This window comes from Equus asinus, chromosome X (genome assembly GCF_041296235.1).
Source record: "Equus asinus isolate D_3611 breed Donkey chromosome X, EquAss-T2T_v2, whole genome shotgun sequence".
Taxonomy (NCBI): Eukaryota; Metazoa; Chordata; class Mammalia; order Perissodactyla; family Equidae; genus Equus; species Equus asinus.
Genome location: NC_091820.1, coordinates 97,288,405 through 97,307,510, shown reverse-complemented (window position 1 = coordinate 97,307,510; position 19,106 = coordinate 97,288,405). Strand labels below are relative to the sequence as shown.

General features: G+C 39.7%; 1 protein-coding gene and 1 long non-coding RNA gene across 4 annotated transcripts in view; one reads left to right on the top strand and one right to left on the bottom strand.

The window, feature by feature from the left end:
- The window catches only part of LOC123282435 (uncharacterized), a 40,015-nt gene extending 31,163 nt beyond the window's left edge, over positions 1-8,852 (top strand). Inside the window, exons 2-3 of the long non-coding RNA XR_006522506.2 lie at positions 8,322-8,407; positions 8,666-8,852. This is a non-coding gene — a long non-coding RNA (uncharacterized lncRNA). The remainder of the gene's footprint in view (positions 1-8,321; positions 8,408-8,665) is intronic.
- A 153-nt stretch (positions 8,853-9,005) lies between these two features.
- TCEAL3 (transcription elongation factor A like 3) lies at positions 9,006-19,106 on the bottom strand. 3 transcript variants are annotated; one of them, XM_070502011.1, is made up of 4 exons: positions 18,486-19,106; positions 17,737-17,922; positions 10,239-10,305; positions 9,006-9,888 (listed from the first exon to the last, which is right to left on the bottom strand). In XM_070502011.1, the coding sequence occupies exon 4, from the start codon at positions 9,859-9,861 to the stop codon at positions 9,256-9,258; it is 606 nt and encodes a 201-aa protein (XP_070358112.1). In that variant the 5' UTR covers positions 9,862-9,888; positions 10,239-10,305; positions 17,737-17,922; positions 18,486-19,106; the 3' UTR covers positions 9,006-9,255. The 3 variants fall into 3 exon arrangements, with proteins under 3 accessions (XP_070358112.1, XP_070358113.1, XP_070358111.1); XM_070502012.1 differs by lacking the exons at positions 17,737-17,922; positions 18,486-19,106 and adding an exon at positions 11,188-13,371; XM_070502010.1 differs by lacking the exons at positions 17,737-17,922; positions 18,486-19,106 and adding an exon at positions 10,864-11,147.

The following is a 19,106-nucleotide window of genomic DNA, read 5'->3' as shown; positions in this document are numbered from 1 at the left end:
GGCTATAGATTGGAGGTTCCCATGACCCCCTCCTTGGGTTCAATTAATTTGCTAGAGCAGCTCACAGAACTCAAGAAAGCATTTTACGTACTAGGTTAGCAGTTTATTATAAAAGGATATAACTCAGGAACAGCCAGATGGAAGATAGGCATAGGGCAAAGAATGTGGGAAGGGGCATGGAGCTTCCATGCCTTCTCTGGGAGAGCCAGTCTCCCAGCACCTCCATGTGTTTACCAACCAGGAAGCTCCCTGAAACCAAGTTCATAGATTTTTATGGAGGCTTGACTACATAGGCATAATTCATTAAAACATTGGCCATTAGTGATTAACTCAACCTCCAGCCCCTTTCTCCTGCCCTGAGATGGGGTAGGGGGAAGGAGGGAGGGACTGAAATTTTCATCCTTCTAATTATGCTTGGTTCCTCTGGCAACCAGCCCCCATCCTTAGGTTACACAGGGGCTTTCCAAAGGTCACCTCATTAATGTAAACTCTGGTGTGGCTGAAAGGGACTTGTTAAGAATAACAGGACACCTTTGTTGCTCTCATCACTTAGGAAATTCCAAGGGTTTTAGGAACTTTGTGCAAGGAACAGGACAAAGACCAAATATGTATTTATTATAAATCACAATATCACAATAAAAATGCACCAATGCAGACATCTGGTCCTGGGCTTTTCTTTGAAGGAAATTTTGTGTGTGTGTGTGTGTGTGTGTGTGAGGAAGATTGGCCCTGAGCTAACATCTGTTGCCAATCTTCCTCTTTTTGCTTGAGGAAGATTGTTGCTGAGATAACATCTGTGCCAGTCTTCCTCTATTTTATGTGGGATGCTGACACAGCATGTCTTGATGAGCACAGTGTGTAGGTCTGTGCACAGGATCCGAACCTGTGAACTTCGGGTCGCTGAAGTGGAGTGTGTGAACTTAACCACTAACTAACCACAGGAAAACAATAGAGACAATCAATGAAACCAAAATTGGTTCTTTAAAAAGATCAACAAAATTGAAAAACTGTTAGCTACACTAAGAAAAAGCAAGACTCTCATTATTAAAATCAGGAACCAAAGTGGGAACATCACTACTGACCTTACAGAAATGAAGAGGATTATAAGGGAATAATATGAACAACTACATGTCAAGAAATTAGATAACCTGGAAGAAATGGACATTTTCTAAAAAGATATGCTGTACTGAAACTGATTCAAGAAGAATTAGAAAATCTGAATAGCCCTATATCAAATAAAGAAATTGAATCAGTAATCAAAATAATCTCACAAAGAAAAGCCCAGGCCCAGACACTTTCACTGGTTTAATCTACCAAACTTGAAAAAAAATTAATAACAAATCTTTATTTCATCCAAAAATAGAATAGAGAACACTTCTCAACACATTCTATTATGTAAGCATTACCCTGATAACAAACCAGATAAAAATATCACAAAATAAGAAAACTACAGAACTAAACCCCTTATGGATATAGACACAAAATTCCTCTTCAAAATAGTAGCAAAATAATCCAGCATCATATATAAAGGATACCATGACCATGTGGAATTTACCTCAAGAATGCAAGGCTGGTTTGACTTCTGAAAATCAATTAATATAAAATGCTTATTAATACAATAAAGGAAAAAAACCCACATGATTATCTCACTAGACACAGAAAAGGTATTTGACAAAATGGGAACTTCCTCAACCTGATAAAGATATACCCAAATATAACTATAACTTACATTATACTTCATGGTGAAAGATTTGATGCTTTTCCCTTAAGATCAGGAAAAAGACAAGAATGTTTGATCCCCATACTTTTATTCAGTATTGTAATGGAGGCTCTAGCCAGGGCATTAGGCAAGGAAAAGAATAAAAGGCATCCAGATTGGAAGGAAGAAGTAAATATATCTCTATTCATAGATGCCATCATCCTGTATATAATATTCCTTCGGTATCCACACACGAAAAAGCTTTTAGAAGTAATAAATATTCAGAAAGTTTGCAGAATATAATAGCAAAGTACAAAAGGAAGTTTTATTTTTATACACTAGCAATGAAATATCTGAAAATAAAAGTTAAGAAAATGATTCCAGAGCCTGCCCCTGTGGCTGAGTGGTTAAGTTCGTGCACTCCACCTCATCAGTCCAGGGGTCACTGGTTCAGTTCCTGAGCGCAGACCTACAAAACGCTCATCAAGCCATGCTGTGGTGGCATCCCACATGGAAGAACTAGAAGGACTTGCAACTAGGATATAGAACTATGTACTGGGGCTTTGGGGGTGGCGGGGAAGAGGAAGATTGGCAACAGATGTTAGCTCAGGGCCAATATTCCTCACCAAAAAGCATACCTTAAAAAAAAAAGAAAGAAAATGATTCCATTTACAATGGCATCAAAAAGAATAAAATATTTGAGGATAAATGTAACCAAAGAAGTGCAAGAACTATACATTGAAAACTAAAAAACATTATTTAAAGAAGTTAAAGATGACCCAAATAAATGTAGAAGTGTCCTACATTCACGGATTGGAAGACTTCATACTGTTACCTTAGCAGTGCTTTGCAAATCGATCTGCACAGTCCCAGCAATCTTAGCAAAATTTTGTCTGATATTTTTTTCAGAACTTGACAAGGTGATCCCAAAATTCTTATGGACATCCAAAGTACCCAGAATAGCCAAAATTTCCTCTTCTTGGAAAAGGAGAAAGTTGGAGGCCTCACAGTTATCTATTTCCAAATTTATTATAAAACTACAGTAATCAAGACAGTGTGGTACTTCATAAGGACAGACATATAGATCAATAAAATATAATTGAGAGTCTGGAACTAAACCCTCACATTTATGGTCAGTGGATATTCAACAAATGTGCCGAGATAATTCAATGGGGAAAGAATAGTTTTTTCAAGAAATGGTGCTAAGACAACTGGATATCTGCACGCAAAAGAATTAATTTGGGCCCCCTACCTCACATCATATAAAAACTCAAAATGGATTATAGTTCTAAATGTAAGTGCTAAGCCTATAAAACTCCTGGAAGAAAACATGAGTAAATATTTATGACCATAGGTTAGGCAGTGTTTTCTTAGATGTGACACTAAAAGCATAGATGATAAAAAATAAAATAGATGAGTTGAACTTACTCAAAATGAAAAACTTTTGTGCTTCAAAGGACACCATCCAGGAAGTTAAAAGACAACCCACAGAATGGGAGCAAATAATTGCAAATCATATATCTGATAAGGGACTCATATCCAGAATATATAAATGTCTCTTACATGTCCACAATAAGAAGACAAATAACCTAATTTTAAAACCAGCAAATGTTTTGAATAGACGTTTCTCTAAAGAAGATAGACAAATGGTCACTATGTCCATAAAAAGATGTTCAATATCATTACCTATTAAGGAAATGCAAATCACATCACAGTGGGATACTACTTCACATTCACTAGGATAGATAAGATTAAAAAAAACAGATAATAACAAGCCCTGGTGAGAATGTGAAGAAATTGGAGCCTCATACATTGTTAGTGGGAATGTAAAATGGTGCAGCCACTTTGAAAAACATTTGGCAGTTCCTCAAAATGCTAAACATAGTTACCATATGACCTAGCAATTCTATTCCTGGGTACATTCTCCAAAGAACTAAAACATGTGTCCAAACAACAACATTTACACAAACATTCATAGCAGCATTATTCATAACAGCCCAAAATAAAAACAACCCAAATGTTCAATGATGAATGGATAAATAATTGTGGTGTACCATATAATGGAATATTATTAGGCAGTAAAAAGGAATGGAGCACTGATACATGCTGTAACATGGATAACCCTTCAAAATATTGTTAGGTGAAAAAAGCTAGTCACAAAAGACCACGTATTGTATGATTGCATTTATATGAAATGTCCACAATAGCCAATTCATAGAAACAGAAAGTAGATTAGTGGTTGCCAGTAACTGAGTAAGGGGACGATGGTGGTGGAGGAGAATATGTAGAGTTTGCTAATGTAAAGGGTTTCTTTGGGTGATGATAAGGATATTCTAAAAGTAGGTAGTGTGATTGTTGCACAACTCTGTGAATATACTAAGTACAACTGAATTGTGTACTTTCAAGGGTTGAATTTTGTGGCATGTGAATTATATATCAATAAAACCAATATCTAAAAAAGTGTAATTGTTTCCATTTAAAGACAAAACACTGTTTCTCTGGTGGAAGAGGTCCATAGTAATCAACCTTCCCAAAGTGGATGGCTGGTACTCCCTGGAAATGGTGCTTTATGAGGGACTCAGCATTGGCCTCTGGTGTTGGCAGGTTCTGCTACTCAGCTGTGACAGTAGTCAGATAAGGCTGGTAATGGGAGACAATATTGTTGAGCTCTTGCATAGCTCTATTCCTGCTTCTGTAGCCACTTTGTACATGGGCTCATTGAGCAAACAGTGGGATTGCTGGAAGGAAAGGTTGAATGGTATTTTCAGAGATGGTCATTTTTTTCTCTCAATTATTGAGAATTTCCTCTGCATTGGATGTCCCTAGTGGGTACGCTCACTACCTGAATAGATATAGTCTATTTAGAAAGGAATGTGGTCTAGTAGCTTTTAGAACTCAAGATCCTCCCAACGGTTACAAACAGGCAGAAACTTGGTCAGGGTGTCCACTGAGGGAGCCCTGTGCCCCTGTTTCTTTGTGACCATCCAGATACCTTCCGTGAGCTGGTGCATGAACACTGCAGAGGATGAGCCTGATCTCTCTTATGCTCCCTCCCACAGAGTAGCCCCCACTGACAAATAATATTTTCCCAAGAGCTGGGGCAAACTCATTACCAGGGGCTTGCTCTCCAGGGTCCTGAACCCTAAACTTCTCTGGGTTGGATGGACAAGTACCTCCTTGCAAAGCTAATTGAGATAACCAGACTTCTGAACAGATAGGGAGGGGCCCAGAGAACCAAGCTCTGAACAATTCTGACCCTCTACCAATGAGTAACAATCAGGATACTATAACCTTAAAGAACAGTCAGTAGACATAAACAGTCCAGAAAATAAAATCACAGGGGCTGGCCCCGTGGTTGAGTGGTTAAGTTTGCGCACTCCGCTTTGGCGGCCCAGGGTTTCACCAGTTCAGATCCTGGACGCGGACATGGAACCGCTCATTGGGCCACATTGAGGTGGCGTCCCACATACCACAGCTAGAAGGACCCACAACAAAAATATGCAACTATGTACTTGGGGGATTTGGGGAGAAAAAGCAGAAAAAAAAAAGATTGGCAACAGTTGTTAGTACAGGTGCCAATCTTTAAAAAATAAATAAGTAAAAAATAAAATCACAGAGTAAAAACCTATTTTTTTTAAATGAAGGCACAGGCTGGGTCAACCATTTTGTGAGCTGATCACAGAAAAAGAGCTTTGAATTTATTTATGATAAATTTTAGTAAAATTGGAAGGAAGGAATGCAGGGCATTAGGTGTTCAGTCAAGGAAAGTTACAAGCCACAGAAACCAACTCTGGCTAATTTAAGCAGAAAGGGAATGTATTAAAGGGTATTGGGTAGCCTTGGGATGGGGCTAGGAGAGGCAGAGGAACAGGCTTAAATTTTCCACAGTTGGGAACAACATTCAAAATTACACTTGAGATTCAATCTGATTTCTGTCTCTATAGTTTTGCTTTTTCCAGAATGTCTTATAAATGGAAGCATACTAGAGGGTAGCCTTTTTTGTCTGGCTTCTTTCACTTAGCCTAATGAATTTAAGTCATTCCTATTTTTGCATGTACCGGTAGTCTTTCCCTTATTTATCCATTCACCGTTTGGGGAACATTTGGGCTGTTACCAGTTTGGAGCTGTTACGAATAAAGCTACTAAAATTTTCATTTCTCTTCGGTAAATTCCTAGGAATGGGATTACTGGGTCATATGGTAAGTGTATGCTACCAAACTTTCCCAAAGTGGCCATGCCATATTGTATTCCCACCAACAATGAGAGTTTCAGTTGTTCCATATCTTTTCTAGGACTTTATAATAACAGTTCTTTGTCTTTGTTTTTTAGTTTAGCCACTACAATGGGCGTGTAGTGATATCTCATTATGTTATTAATTTCCATTTCCCTGATTATTAATGATATTGAACATCTTTTCATGTGATCATTTGCCATCTTCATCTCTTCTTTGGTGAAGTGTCTATTCAAATCTTTTTCCTATTTTTAAATTATGTTATTTATCTTATTATTAGTTGTAAGAGTTCTTTGTATATTCTAGAGACAGGGACTTTATCAAATTTCTTCTTCCAGGTGGAAGCTTGTCTTTTCATTTTCCTAACAATGGCTTTGAAGAGAAGTTTAAAAATACTTTAATATATATGTGGTCCAATTTACCAGTTTTATCATTAGTGCTTATGTCCCTTTATGAAATGTTTGCCTAACCCAAGATAACCCCCTTTTTCCTATTTTTCTAACAATATCTTAAATTTTATTGTCTGCATTTACATGCTTTATCATTAGCATTTGCCTTTTCCCATTTCTTAGTAGGAGAAACCTCTGGAACTTATTAAGTAGACAGTGGCAGAAAAATAATTTCAAAAGTCTTTAGATCACTACAAAATTAATAAGCAATAATATTTTACTCTGCAACTACAAGCTATTTTTTTCTATTTTTAAAAGAAGTTTTTTATAATTTTAGGTTTTACATTTGGAGCTATGAACCATTTTGAATTCATGTTTTGTATATGGTGTGAGGTAAAGATACTTTTTTGTATATGGATGTCTCCTATAGATCGAAAGTTTGCATAATCCCAAAATTCAAGTGTTAAATCCTAATGCCCAATGTGATGTTATGTGGAGGCGGCGCCTTTGGGAGGTGATTAGGCCATGCGGGTGGAGCCCTCATGAGTGGGATTAGTTCCATTTTAAAAGAGAGCTCCCTTACCCCTTCTGACGTATGAAAACATCTGTTTATGAACCAGGAATCAAACCCTCACTAGAGACTGAATCTGCCAGCGCCTTAATCTTGGACTTCCCAGCCTCCAGAACTGTGAGAAATAAATGTTGTTTAAGCCACCCAGTCGGGGGTATTTTTGTTAGAGCAGCCTGAACTAAGACAACATCCAATTATTCCAGTAGCGTTTGTCGTCTTTCTCCATTGAATTACTTTGGGACTTTTTTAAAAAATGAATTGACCATATACAAGTGGGCTTCTTTCTGGACTGTTTTATTCCCTTGATCTCTATGTCTATCTTTACGCCAATACTACACAATCTTGATTACTGCAGCTTTATAGTTAGTCTTGAAATCAGGCAGTGAGTCCTCCAACTTTGTTTTTCATTTTCAAAATATTTTGGCTATGCTATGTCCTTTGCTTTTCCATATAACTTTTAGAATCTCAGTTTGCTGGGATTTTTATTGGGATAGCATTGCATTTATAGGTCAATTTTTGAGAGAATCACCATATTAACACTATTGAGTCTCTAATCCATGAACAGTGTATCTCTCTAAACTCAGGACTCCTGATTCAACCATAATTTAAGTATATGTGTCAAGTACAGTGTAAAGGATATGAGGATGAATAAAAAAGATTTTGTTTTGAGAAAGGAGCGTACTGGTAGGTTAAATAAAAATGTCTAACCTTAAGAGTTCTTAATAGTTTTAAGAGCACTATTACCTTTTGCAGTTGGAACTGGTTTGGAATGGGAAGGGATATTTTCAGCTTGAAACTTAGTTGTGTAACCCTCTGTGATTATTTGTGGACAAGTCCCTTGATTTTGTGTAGCAAGCCAGCCAGGAGACTTTTTAGAGAGAAAACTCACACTAAGAATGGTATGTTAGTTTAGATATGGTTTCCCTGGGGTACTGTGGTGTGGTGTTCAGATCAAATCACTATCCATTGTCTGGTCCATAGATTAGTCTCAGGACACAGCCCCCAGTGGACTCAAAATATCGGAGCCCTATGAAGAAAAAAGAAACTATAAGCAAATATAAAGTGAACTAAAAGTATTGATGACTACATTGCTAAGAATTGCGTTATACAGTGAGGCCCAAGCAGCCCTGGGACAGTACCACTTGCGTAGGTACAACTCTGAAATTGAGAGAAGGGCTTTATCCACACTCATATAGGAGTCAAATAGAGGCTTTGGCCCTTTAGGGACTATGAAGAATCAGAAGGGCTTTGTCACCAAGAGGACCCATCACACCAATAGCTGTCAGCATAGGGTACAGGGCACAGCAGAACAGGAGTGCCCAGAAGATACAGTAGTATCCAGAGAAGGGTGGCACCCTCTTCTCAGCTGCTTGGACTTGTTCCTGGGAACAGGTAAGTTCTAACTTCAACCCTTCCCTGAATGTCTGACAGGGTCCAAGGACTGACTGCTACATAGGAGCCAGCCCTACACGGTTTACATACTCAGTACCTCATCTGATCCACTCAGCAGTCGCGAGGTAAGTTTTATCTCCGTTTCACAGGTGACAACACTGACCCTTATAGCAGTGGGTCTGTTATAACTGCCAGGTTTCTTCCTCTAGCTATGAGTCCAAGAGATAATGCGAGTTTTACTTAGCATTTTACATTTTGACAACAGGAATTTTAAGTGTCTTCATTGCCCTCATAAGCTCACTGAACAGTTTAATCTCTTATGTATTGTTTTCTGGTTTTAGTTATTTTTTTATTATGACCTACATAATCCATATATCTTCCAGGGAAAAGTGGAGATGAGTGAGCAAAGAAAAAGAATCACACGTGGTGGGAGCCACAGGACAGTAGAGGATCCAGGAGAAGGGGTGGCAGTGCCCACTGACACGGTTAGAACGAGGGGAAGGCATGGGGATGCGCACTCGCAGAGGAATGGCATGGGGGCACCTAACCATCAGGTGATTGGACTCATTTTTGAGCACAGGCGAGACCTATTTTTGGCTACCATGCAGGAAAAACCATTGCCTACTTTTTAGTGCACACACTCTCAGAGTTTTCTCTATGCACAAATGCATTATGCAAACATATTTATATTTTTACAAAAATGGGCTGATGCTGTGTATGCGGTTCTGAAAACTGTTTTTTCTTTATTGTTATTTTACAATGTACCACGAACAACTCTTCCATGCACATGGGTGAAAATCCCCCACTGACAGACAGAGCACTGTAGTTGGATCAAAAGGCTGCTGGTAACAAGAGTGACACCTAAAGCAAAGTATCAGCTTAAGGTTAAAGCACATAGCCTGGCAAATGCCTGCCAGGGAAAGCAGGGTTGGCAATATTCCCATCAGAGAAATCAGAATCAAGGCCACAGGCATTAAAGATAGGGGATATCATGTAAACCCCTTTGGCCCCGACCTCCGCCCCTCACTCCCCTGACACCACGTTGGCCCCTTGGGGCGAATGGATCCTGTACATCTCTTTGTATCCAATGAAAACCACCCATTTTCTGCTTTTTCCTTAGCTCTTCCTGAGCCCTTGACATATCTCCACATTCTCTCATCATCTCCTCACTGCCCAAATGCCTTTCCTGTAGGTCCTCCTGATAGTCCTTGGGGGAGTCGTCCGTCCCCCTGTCGGTTTTCCTTTTCGCTTTCCGGGGCACATAATCTTCAGCCGGGCGCTTTTCGGCAGCCCGCCGCTCGCTCTCTGGCTTTGCCTGGGATTCTCGCTTGCCCTCGCCGCCCTGTGGTTTTCCCTCATCTTCGGACTGGCCCTGCTTGTCCTGCTTTCCCTTATCTTCTGGTTGTGCCTCATCATCTGGCTGTCCCTCATTCTGGAGCTTTCCCTTGTGCCCTGGCTGCCCCTCTACTTCTGGTTTTCCTTCCTCATCTGACTTTTCTTCATCTTCAGGCTCTACTTCATCTTGTGTCTTTCCTTCACTTTCCAGCTTTCCTTCATTTTCATTGCAGAGTTTTTCCATGTTGAGATTTCCTCTCCTTTTCCTGTCCTGGGGGTGAGGGGAATAGGAGACAAGGGAGACTGAGGGCTTGGGGGCGGAATGCAGGTCTGGATAGTACTTGCATCTCGTCCCCTGTCAGGGTTCCCCTGACCAGCCTCGGCCTCCAAGTGTGCCTCCTGCCCACCCCTTTACCCCCATCACTCCTCCCACACACCAGAGCCAACCCTTTCCCTGGCAGGCCCTACCACCTTCTGTACCATCCTTCAGTGTGGCGGCGTGCCTGTCTATTATGTATGTGGTGGTGGGATGCGAGTGGGGCCCTCAAATTCTGCCCAGGCCATGCCCTCCACCCACCTCCCCGGAGTCCCCGTCTGGGGCCCCTCCCCCCTTTTACTGACCTGCAGAGATTCTGGACAGGTTCCTCCTTTTCTAGCCTAGCAGAGTGCTGGGAACAGACACGAAGACCTGCAGACAGACAGCAGACAGGGGCAAGGGCTGCACGCTCAAGGGACTGAGGTTTCTTTTCTGAATTTGAGCCCTCGTCATCCAACGTTTCCCTCTCCTATTTCCCCTGCATCCCAGCCGCCATTACCTTTCAGGCCTCGGGCACCAGACCAGGATGCTTTCCAAACTGTTTGGGTCTCTGTGACCCCCTCCCCAACAGGCAACCCGCCCCCAACCCAAGCGCTTTTCGCGGAGATCGCTATTTTCTCATAGGCGCAGAGTGTGAGGGGGGTTATTAGCAGAAAGTGTCTACGTTTCACTGTCGCACTGCGGGGGCGCCCCCTCCCCTCCCCATCGCAGGCTCGAAAATAGATGGAGGGCGCAGAGGAGGGGCGTCGAGGAGAAGGCGGCGGGGCCCGCTGCGGGGTCGTCCCTCCCTCCCCACTGCCCGCGCCCCGTCCCCCTCCTCACCCATCTCCTGGACCCCTTCGTCGGCCCCTCCCCGCTGCTCCCGGATCCTACTCCCACCCACCTCCACCTCTGCCCCGGGACGCCGGCAGCGCCCACCTCCACACTGACCTGCGGGCCCGGGACGGCCTGCGCCTCCTCGGGCTCGCTGAAGCCCGCTCGCCCCTCGCCCGCCACCCGGGCAGCTCGGGGAGCTGGTTCCGCGCGGGCGACGGGACCGCAGGGCGGCGAGCGAGTGCGCGGGCTGCTGCCCACGTCGGCGCCCGGCCGGTCACGTGAGCACCGCGTCACAGGGCTCGGCCCCCGCCCCGCCCCGCCCACCCCATCCCCGAGGGACTGGCAGCTGCGGACCGTGGGGGTGGGGAGGGCGGGTGACCAAGAGGGAGTCACCGAGAGAGCAGGAGGCAGGCGACTTCCTTACCGCAGGTGCTTTACCTGGCGCATTTCAGGTCCTTGCACAGCATCTCTCTGAGATGCTCATGATCGCAGGGTGTGACAGCTGATCACACGAAGGGTACCCGACTTCGCCAAGAGCGCTCAGCAACAGAGCCTCACAGCCCATTTTCAAGACCAGCTCAGCCTAACTCCATGGCCTGGGTGATGGTGCCCTCTAGGAAGCTGCGCTGCCACCTATAGTGGTAGTGTTCCTTGGCCTCCTCTCTCCTGGGTGATCTCTGTTCATTTCCCTCCAAGCACAGATGATTTCCAAATTGCTTCTCCAGGCTGTCCCCTCCCCGGAGCCTAAGATTCATTTTTGCTTTCCCATCAGCAATATAGGAGAGTGCTTGTTTCCCTACACCCTTTCCAACCTGTGTGACATATTTTTAATTTTCACTAATATGATAGGTTAGAAGTAGTATCTCAATGGCATTTTATTTTGCTCTTCTCTATGTTTAATGACAATTTTAATATCATTATGAATTGTCTGCTCATATCTTTCCCATATTTTTCTTTCTTTTTTTAGGAAGATTGGCCCTGAGCCAACATCTGTTGCCAATCTTCCTTTTTTTTTCTCCCCAAAGCCCCAGTACATAGTTGTATACCCTAGTTGTAGGTCATTCTAGTTCTTCTATGTGGGATGCCGCCACAGCATGGCTTGATGAGGGGTGGTTAGGTCCATGCCCAGGATTCGAATGAGGGAATCCCAGGCCGTGAAAGCAAGTGCAGGAAGATAACCACTCAGCCATGGGGTGGCCCCCATATATTTCTATTGGATTGTCAATCCTTCTCCCCTCATTTTTCAAGTGTTGTTTATACACTATATTAGGCCTTTATCTTTTATATATGTTGGAAATATATACTTCCAGTTTGTTAGTTGCTTTTTGACTTTATAGTGTTTCTGCCATGCATTAAAAAAAGTAGTAAAATTTATCAAACTTTTCTTTTATTGCATCTAGATTTTGGTTCATGGTTAAGAACTCTTTTCCTACATGAAGGCAATGAGGAATTCACCCATGTTTTCTTATAGTACTCATATGATTAACTATGCTTGTCTTGAGGGCATCTGTGGTTAAGGAATAAACCAGTGCCAAACTGAGTTGAAACTATGGCAGATTCAATGTACTAGAGTAATAAAAACGAAAGCCCAAGACTCATTAAAAGGGGAGAGGATTCCTAACAAACCATCACTCATACACCTCAAATGTTTCACTTTAAGGGTAATTTTAAACTGGAAATAAACTAGCCCCCACAAAGTCTTTTAGCTTGACTTTGCAATATATAGGTGGACTGGTAAACTTTAAGCTTTGAACATAGATTATGGTAGTTCCAGACAGGAAGCACTCTTATGGGCCTGACCAATGCAAACAAAATCTCTGGAGTAAGATTCCATCATCCTAAGCCTCAAATTATCTCAACAAACAATTGTTGAAGTAAAATGCCCACAAAGAAAGATAAGCAGGAACACAAAGAAAGTAAGAAGCAGTAGAGACAACAGGCAACACAAACAGATCCATTAGCTTCGAATTATTTGAATTATCAGATACAGACCATTAGACCACAATGCTTAGTGTATTCAGATAAATAGAATACAATTTTGAAAATTTCACAGAGAACTAAAAACCAGAAAAAGTAAAAAATAAATAAATGGAAATTCTAAAACTAAAAATTAACTTAGCTGAAATTAGAAACTAAATGTATGGCTTTAACAGCAGATAGACGCAGCTCAAGAGAGAATTAAAGAATTAGAAATTATGTTCAGAAGAAAATATCCATAAGGCTGCACAGTAGTCAAAAACATGGAAAATACAGAAGGGAGGGTATCATAAGATCTAACAGGCATTTACTGGTAATTCGAGAAGTAAAAGAGAACTGGAATGGTTTAGAGGCAATCTTTGAAGATATAATGGCTGAGAATTTTTTCAGAACTGATGAAAGACATTGATCCATAGAGCCAAGAAGTCCAACAAATTCCAAACAGGATAAATAAAAACTCACACATAGGGGGCTGGCCCAGTGGTGCAGCAGTTAAGTTCACATGTTCCACTTCAGCGGCCTGAGGTTTGCCGGTTTGGATCCTGGGTGCTGACATGGCACTGACTGGCAAGCCATGCTGTGCTAAGTGTCCCACATATAAAGTGGAGGAAGATGGGCACAGATGTTAGCTCAGGGCCAGTCTTCCTTCAAAAAAAAAAAAAACTCATACATAGATGCATAATAGTGAACTTTCAAAGAAACAAAGATAAAGAGAAAATCACAAAAGTCGCCATAAAAAAAACAGAGTATGCCTTGAAAGGAACAAATGTTAGGTTGATTTGTTGCTGGATTCTCAACAGCAACAATGGAAGCATGAAGATGGTGGGATGATATCTTTAGTGTCTTGAAATAAAATAATATCAAGAAATGATAACCAGCAAAAATACCCTTCAAAAATGAGGTGAAATAAAGACCTTTACAAATAAACAAAAACAAACAGAGTTTGCCAGCAGCAGGCAGGAACAAAAGGAAATACTAAATGCTACAAGGCATTTCCCAGATAACAGGAAAATGATTCCAGATGAAAGACAAGATGAAGGATGGAATAAACAGTGATTAAAAGGATAACTATCTATTTAAATATAGGGGCGGGCCCCATGGCTGAGTGGCTAAGTTCACACCCTCCGCTTCAGCAGCCCAGGGTTTCACCTGTTTGGATCCTGGGCATGGCCATGGCACCAGTCATCAAACCATGCTGAGGTGGCATCCCTCATGCCACAACTAGAAGGACTCACAACTAAAAATATGCAACTATGTACCAGGGAGTTTTGGGAGAAAAAGGAAAAATACAATAAAATCTTTAAATTTAAATCAATGCTACATAAAACAATAATATTTTGTTAATTCATATTGATCAATAACATATGAGTCAAGAGAGCCGGAGTAAAAGTATTTGAAATTCTGGCATTATCTGGGGAGTGTGTAAAAGCATAAATTAATATTAGCCTTTGATAAGGCAAGACTGTGTGCTATAATTGCCAGATAACCATTAAGGAAAAGTAAAAGAGTGTAAAACTCCTAAGCTAATAAAAGTGAAAAATAAGAAAATAATCAATAAAGAAGAGAAAACTAACATAGATCAGATAGGACATGGAGAAGGAATTTGGCACAATAGTTAACTTATATCTATTAATATAAGTAAGTATATTAAATATAAGTGGCTTACATGAAGAAATTAAAAGACAAAGATTTTCAGAGCGGAAAAAATCCAACTATATACTGTTTACAAAAGACATATCTGAAATATAAAGATACATAAACACTGAAAGTAAAAGTACAGAAAAAAGTATAACATAAAAACACTAATCAAAAGAAGCCCATTATAGTTAAATTAATAACAAAATAGACTTTAAAACAAGAAGCATTACAACACATAAGGCGTGTCACTTCATGATATTTTAAATTTGTACGCACTTACTAACTTGACCTCAAAATAAAAAAAAAAATTTGACAGAACTACAAGGAGAAATAAAGAAATGAGTGTTGATGAATAAGCATTTCAGTGTTAACACTCCTATCTCTGTAACTATGGAAATATTTAAAGTGTTGAAAGAAAAAACCCACCAACCTAAAATTCCATATTCAGCAAAATTATCCTTCAAAAGTGAAGGCAAAATAAACACTTTGTCTCAGACAAAAACTGATGAAATTCAGCACCAGCAAGCCTTCGCTTCAAGAAATGTTAAAAGATTTTCTCCAAGCAGAAGGAAAATGATATAGGTCAGCAACTCATATCTACATAAAGAGCACTGGAAATAGAATAAATGAAAGTAAAATGAAATCTTTATTTTTCTTATTCTTAATTGAATAAAAGATATCTGTTTGTCTAAAGTAATAATAGTAACAATGTATTGAGTGATTATAGCATATGGATAAGTGAAGTGAATAACGAATACTCTGTAATAAGGTAACTGCGCTATATATAAGAAAGCAGAATAGTGTTATTTGAAAGTGATGTTGGTTAAAACTGCATATTGTAAACTCAAGAGAAATCACTAAAAATATTTTAGAAAGAAATGTAATTGATACGCCAAGAGAGAAGGCAAGTGGAATCACGGAAAATACTCAATTAAAAATAGAGAAGTCAGAAAAAGAAGCTTCCGACAACAAATAGAAAACAGTTATAAACATGGTCGATATTAATCCAAATATAAAAAGAATCATTTTAAATGTGAATGGTTTAAATACACCTATTAAAGATAGAAATTTTCAGAGTGGATTAAAAAAACCCAACTATATGTTGTGTATACAAAGCCCACTTTAAATATAAAGACTCTGAGAGGTTAATAGTAAAGCAATGGAGAAAGATATACCACACTACACCAATCGAAAGAAAGCTGGACAAAAAAGAAAGCTAGAGTAGCTGTATAATTTAGGACAAAGCTGACTGCAGAACAAGTAAAATTATCAGAGATAAAAAGGGGCACTACATAATGATAAAGAGATCAATTCTGAAAAAAAACGCACATAATCCTACACATGTATGCACCTAACAAAAGCGTCAAAATATATGACGCAAAAACAGATAAAACTGAAAGGAGAAACAAATCCATGATTAGGGTTGAAGACTTCAACACCTCCCAGTCAGTAATTGATAGATTAAGCAGGCAGGATATCAATAATGATTCAGTTGACCTGAACAGCACTATCAATCAAGTTGATCTAAGTGGCATTTATAGAACATTTCATCTAACATCAGAATGCATTTTTTTCAAGCTTACTCAGAACATCCACCACGAGAGTCCAGATTCTGGGCCATAATATACACCTTAACAAATTTAAAGGAATAGAAATCATAAAAGTCTGCTCTCAATGGAATTAAACTAGAAATAAATAAGAGAAAGATAGATGGAAAACCAAAATATTTGGGAATTAAAGAACACATTTCTAAATAACACGAGTCAAAGAAGAATTCTCGAAAGAAATGTAAAAATAACTTGCAACATATCAAAATTTTTGAGATGTAGCAAAAGCAGTGCTTAGAAGGAAATTTCTAGCTTAAATGCATATAAGAGAAAAGAAGAAAGATCTAACATAAATAACCTAAGCTTTCTCCTTAGGAAACTAAAGAAAAAAAGTATAATTTAAGCCTAGAGCAAGCAGAAGGAAAGAAATAATTAGAGAAGAAATCAATGAAAGTGAAAACAGGAAAACAATAGAGAAAAATCAATGAAACCAAAAGCTGGTTCTTTGAAAAGATAAATAAAATTGATACATCTCTTCCCAGGGTGACCAAGAAAAAAAGAAAGAAGACTCACATCAACAATATCAGAAATGAAAGTGGGGTTATCACTACTGAGCCCAGGGACATTAAGATAATAAAGGAAAACTATAAAAACCTCTATGCCTACAAATGTGATAACTTAGACGAAATGGACTGATTCCTGAAAAAATAGAAACTACTAAAACTCACACAAGGAGAAAAAGATAACCTGAATAACCCTGTATCTATTAAAGACATTGAATCAATAATCAATAACCTTCCAAAGATAAAAATCACCAGGGCCAAATACTACCAAACATTTAAGGATAACCAGTGAACATTTAGGAATCAACAGTGAATTCTACCAAACATTTAAGGAAAAAATAATACCAGTTCTCTGTAAACTTTTCCAAAAAATAGAAATAGAACACTTGACTCATTCTGTGAGGCTAGTATTAGTCTAAATCCAAAACCAGATAAAAGACGTTATAAGAAAGGAAAACTACGGACCAACATCTCTCATGAACACAGACACAACATCCTCAACAAAACATTAGAAAATTTAATCCAGTGTATAAAAAATTGTGCACCTAATAAGTGGGATTTATTCTAGATATGCGAGGCTGATTCAACACTTGAAAATCAATCAATATAATCCACATGAACAGACTAAAGAAGAAAAATCATATGATCTTATCACTTGATGCAGAAAAAACATTTGACAGAATCCAACACCCATTCATAAAAGTTCTCAAACTAAGATTAGAGGAGAACTCCTCAATTTGATAAAGACTATCTATAAAAAACCCATGACTAACATCATACTTAATGGTGAGAGAAAGCGGACACTTCACGTTAAGATCAGGAACAAGGCAAGGATATCCTTTCTCATTGCTCCTGTTAAACATCATACTGGAAGCCCTAGCGAGTGCAATTAAGACAAAAAAGGAAATAAAACAGATACAGATTGAAATGCAGGAAATAAAACTGTCTTCATTTGCAGATGACATGATTGTCTATGTAGAAAATGCCAAAGCATTAACAAACTCTTGGTCACAAGGTCATAAGATGTAAGGTCAATACACAAAAGTCAATTGCTTTCCTATATACCAGCAATGAACAATTGGAATTTGAAATTTAAAAATACCATTTATAACAGCAGCCCCAAAAATGCAGAAGGTGACTAAAGAATCTGAGTGTATTACAAATATATGAAATAACCTCACTGAAAAAGACAGGACAATAAGGTGCTGACATAGGTAACTTTGGAAATGAGTGGAGTCTGTAAGACTAAAGATAAAATTTACCTCTGTGGTCCTCTTCCCAAAAACACTCAACAGATCGAAACTGTGAGACATTATACACAATATCTGACCAGTACTTCTCAAAAGTGTCAAGGGCGTCAAAAACAGGGAAGGTCAGAAAACGTCACAGCCAAGAGGAGCCTAGGGAGACATGACGACTAAATGTAAGGTGGTAACCTGGGTGAGTTCCTGGAAGAGAAAAAGGACATTAAGGAAAAACTGAGGAAATCTGAACAAAGTAAGTGATTTGGTAAATAATAATGTATCAATATTGCTTCACTGTGACAAATGCACCACACTAATGTAAGATGTTAATAATAGGGAATACTGGGTTTGGGGTATACAGAAACTCTGTTCTATCTATGCAATAATTCCGTGAATCTACAACTGTCCTAAAATAAAAGTTTATTTTAAAAAAACAGTATAAGCAAATAAAAGGCTAATAAAAAGCCAGGAAAAAAAATCACATAGGTAGATGGGTCTGTTGAGATGGCAAGGCAGGGCTTAACAGGAGTTTCCTGGGAGACAACTCCTTCTAAGAAAAAGGTCTCAGCAGACAAGAGATTAACAGGTGAGAATAGCATAGCATCTGGTCACTCAGATTTTTCTCCTGGCTCAATCTCCAGTATCTAAATCCAGAGGAGACGGCTGTAGGCAAAAACACACACAAACCAACCGAAAACTTAGAAAGGGATGTTTCATAAAAATTTTATGAAATATCAAGGCCTAAGTGACAATTGTGTACTACCCACCTGACTTAGAGTAACTCTGATTTGGGTAGAGAAGAATTCTTGACCCTTCTGATGAGACAGTGTTGCCTTAGTCCATCGTGGTCTCCAGCCCACCGGCAGCAGTGGCGCCCTCAGGAGGGTGCAGAGCCCATGACAAGAGGCACAGTGCCCATCAGTCATGGTATTACCCAGGGGAGAGTGACACCCACCTTTCTTCCTGGACACAGGTGAGAGCTCCCTCAGCTCTCCCCCAAACATCTGATGGAGTTCTGGTCCTGCAAGTGCAGGGGAGAGGGCAGGAGCCAGCCCAACACAGTTCACACACTCAGGACCTCATCTGATCTTCTCCACAGCCTTGCAAGGCAAGTTTTATCCCCATTTCACAGATGACAAGACTGTTCCTTAGAGAAATGGATCTGTAATAACTGCCAGGTTCATACTTCCAGCTTCGAGCCCCAGAGATAATGTGAGTTTTATGCATCATTTTACATCCTGACACCAAGAACTTTGTGTCTCCACTGCCTTCATAAACTCACTGAACAGTTATTTTGATTGCTTGGTATATATGGTTTTCCTATTTTTTGTCTTTCATTGTTTTTATGACAAAAGTAATCTGTGTTTTTAGGAGAAAACATATGTCGA

What these genes read in the sequence shown, in the direction of transcription:
- TCEAL3 (XM_070502011.1), bottom strand. Translation starts at nt 9,861, where the DNA reads ATGGAAAAACTCTGCAATGAAAATGAAGGAAAGCTGGAAAGTGAAGGA.